We start from the raw sequence: 3,404 nt of genomic DNA on the forward strand, positions 1-3,404 counted from the left end.
AACCAAACCCCCCCCCCCCCCCGGGCTCAGCTCAGCTTCGCATATCGGACTTATCCTTAATTCAAAATCTTCAGCCGATATTTCAGAAATTGGACTTTTTTTTTTTACAGAAAGTACATAAACCTCTTTTTTTTTTGTTTTTTTAGAAAATATATAAACTAACACAAAGTATCTGCAATATAGATAATCTGGCCTATATTTTTAGAAAATAATAATCAAGATTGAAATTCAAATGTTTATTCGGAAGAATATTCCATGTCATTTTCCCTTTTTTTTCTCGAAATCTCAGATCTCAGAGATCACAAAAATGAATTACACGAAATGACACGAAATAAATAAATCAGTACAGAAATGCAATATGAATGGAAGAATAAAGAGGAGGAAACAGTCATGAAAAAAATAAATAAGGCACAAGTCAACTCAAGAAAGATGGCGCCCCGAGAGACAAGCAGGTGCCAAGTCCTCTTTATTTATTTATTTTTTTTTACTCGGACTTAAGTCTTTCTTCAAATCTCTGGCATGAAGTTTCCGCAGGTCGGGAATCCTGTAGGAACGGGGGGAAGGTCCTCCACGCCCCCCACGTGCAGGAGAGCTGCCATTCCTACCTCGGAGTGGAATGTCAGGTGACAGTGCATCAGCCACCAGCCTGTTGAATGAGAGCGGGTGTAAGGGCATAGTCCATACAGTGTGTATATATATGTGTGTATATATATATACACATACATACATACATATATTTACACACACACACACACACACACTTATATATATGTATATATATATATATATATATATATGTATTTATATCTATATATATTACATTATTGTTATTGATATCTTCATTTTACCATCCTCGTCTTTTCCACTATTTATACGTCTGTTTACCTCTTAATTCCCTATAATTTATTCTTCTACTCCACATATGTTATATATTTGTTTATTTAGCATCTATATCTACCTATCGATCTACTCATTTCGTTGATCAACCCCTCCTTCCTGCATGCAACTACAACATGAAACAACCTATCGGCCTCCGCACTCGTCCGAAGGCGTGCCCGCTCTCACCGGGATTGTCGGCGGTGAACCTGACGACCGTGAATCCTCCGTCAGGAATGGTGACGGTGTCCTTCTCGACCGCGTCCTGTAACTTCCTCGTGATGCCTCCTGCAGCGTCTAATTCCATCACCTCCTGCACCGTCGTAGCGCTGAAGGGCGATGTCAGGGACTTAAAATAACTTTAAAAGATGATCAAGTATTTTTTGAAAAGAAGGAATGGTGTAACATAGCCGAGTGTCGCTAGGGGTACATGGTTATTATCATTATTGTTTTATTATGTTACTATTATATATATATATATATATATATATATATATATATATATATATATATATATATATGTATATATATATATATTTTTTTTGGGGGGGGGATGGAGAAAAGAAGAAAAAAGGTAAACATTAGGGCTATAGTCGCTCCTACATAAGCAGCTTATTTACGAGGATTTCACAAAAATTCTTTATCACGGAAAATGTTATAAGGAAATTGCTGAATCACTGCGTAAACAGTGACGTGTTCATAGAACGACGGCGTTTAACTTAAAAAGGGCTTTTCCCTGACTAAAGGGCACTTTCCTTTCCCTGGGCTTTGACTGATATGGGACTCAGGCGAAAGAAACGTGAACAGGAGAGGATAGGAGGTAGGCTCATGTGTGGAATGATGGAGCCCTTGCCTTCTTTGCTGACTGAAATGGCACTCGAGCGAAAGCTAGGGATGGGAAGGGCCTCCCCCCCCCCCCCCATACACACACTCCACCTCCTCTCCCATCCTACATGTCTCTTTTCCTTGTGTCTTCTTCAGGTGGAAGCATTTGAATGGCACGACTGCCAATTTTGCCGTTTGTTACAAACGTTACTGTGGTTATCTGGACAGGCGTTGATGTAGCCTGCCCAGTCTTTCTATGGCAACCTATTATCGATGTATGACTCCAGAAACCTTTGCTGATGCCAACCTGCCAAGCTTTCCCATGGCAACCACATGGAATTTGTTGCCGTGGAGATGGTACGGGTGGTTCTCGTCTCCGATCTGGCCCTCGGCGACCAGCACCAGCTCCACCGTCTCGCCTAGGTCCACCTCCAGCAGGTAGGTGCATCTGCAGAAGTCGTTCTCGCAGTAGGAGGACACTTCCTGGAGGAGGAGAAGGGGGAAACAAGAGAATACGTGAGAGGTAACATATTTCGAAACGAGATTTTCGTAATCCCCCCCCCCCCCCCCCTCCTCCATTAATATTGCCCTAAATGGAGAGTAATGGGGGGAAATGTTCACAATAAGACGTTGAATATGGAATGATCGAGGAACTCCTCCCTCCCTCCCCTCCTCCCCGAAAAAAAATCAAATGAAAACAAAAAAATTAAAAACTCCTAAGTTCTCACTCCCTTCTCACTACAACCACGCACAAAACAAATAAAGAACAATATAAAAACACAACATCTCTCCCGAAAGACACCGCTACATTGCCCACCAAACCATACATTCAATAATTCCCCCCCAGTGTCACATGATACATAACAGACTCCAAACTACCCTTAACCCTTGCCCCCGACCTCTAAGGCGGGAGGGACGCAGCCAACGCACCTCTCCGTAGCGGCAGAGGCTGGGGATGGCGACTCCGGGCTGCGAGAGCGGGGGGGCGGAGGGGAAAGCGAAGTTCAGGTCGTTCAGCTGGGGCGTGTTCACCTGCCACTCCGCCGACACTGAACGGGCGTGAGAACGTGTGGTTAGTGGTCAATGAACTCCGTTTTGATTTTTTGTTTTGTTGTGTTATTGATATGTTTTTTTTGTTAATATTATGAGTTATGGAATTGATTCTTGGTTCAATTATTTTCACGGGTTTAGTGGATAAGTCTTATCATAATTTTTTGTTAGATTATTGCTATTATTTTTACCGGGTTTTATTTTTAATTGAATTATTTTCATCACTAAATACTGTCTACTGAACCATTATTTAAAAAATACGAATGATTTTGTATTTAACCAAATTGTAAAATCTATCTATCTATCTATCTATCTATCTATCTATCTATCTATTTATCTATCAATTACAATACAAGTCATTCACTATTTTGCTCATATCTATTTTCAAAACATTACCAAAGCCCACGAACTAACCTCCGTTGTAAGGGTATAAATCAGGGTTGTAGAGCAGAGAGTTGTTGACTTGGCTGAAGTCGAAGCCAAGATAGAACTGCCGGTCGACTTCGGGAGGAAGCGTCGAAGGCGAGAGGGCGGCGAGGTCAGCCATGGTGACCTCGTTTTCCCCGTCCACGGAGTTCAGGGGATTCACCACCTACGGGGATAAGGTAAGTAAATGAGTTAATGAATCAATAGATAAATACAAAATAAATAAG

The 3,404-nt window shown here is 41.6% G+C and overlaps 1 protein-coding gene across 1 annotated transcript in view; it reads right to left on the minus strand.

The window, feature by feature from the left end:
* Positions 1–221: 221 nt before the first annotated feature.
* Positions 222–3,404, minus strand: part of LOC125043993 (laccase-like) — a 10,107-nt gene continuing 6,924 nt past the window's right edge. The window contains exons 8-12 of the mRNA XM_047640402.1: positions 3,166–3,343; positions 2,632–2,750; positions 2,009–2,184; positions 1,066–1,205; positions 222–646 (exon numbers count right to left, since the gene is read on the minus strand). Of these exons, the coding sequence (XP_047496358.1) occupies positions 507–646; positions 1,066–1,205; positions 2,009–2,184; positions 2,632–2,750; positions 3,166–3,343 (753 nt within the window). The 3' untranslated portion in view covers positions 222–506. The remainder of the gene's footprint in view (positions 647–1,065; positions 1,206–2,008; positions 2,185–2,631; positions 2,751–3,165; positions 3,344–3,404) is intronic.

The sequence above is a fragment of the Penaeus chinensis genome, chromosome 35 (genome assembly GCF_019202785.1).
Source record: "Penaeus chinensis breed Huanghai No. 1 chromosome 35, ASM1920278v2, whole genome shotgun sequence".
Lineage (NCBI taxonomy): Eukaryota > Metazoa > Arthropoda > Malacostraca > Decapoda > Penaeidae > Penaeus > Penaeus chinensis.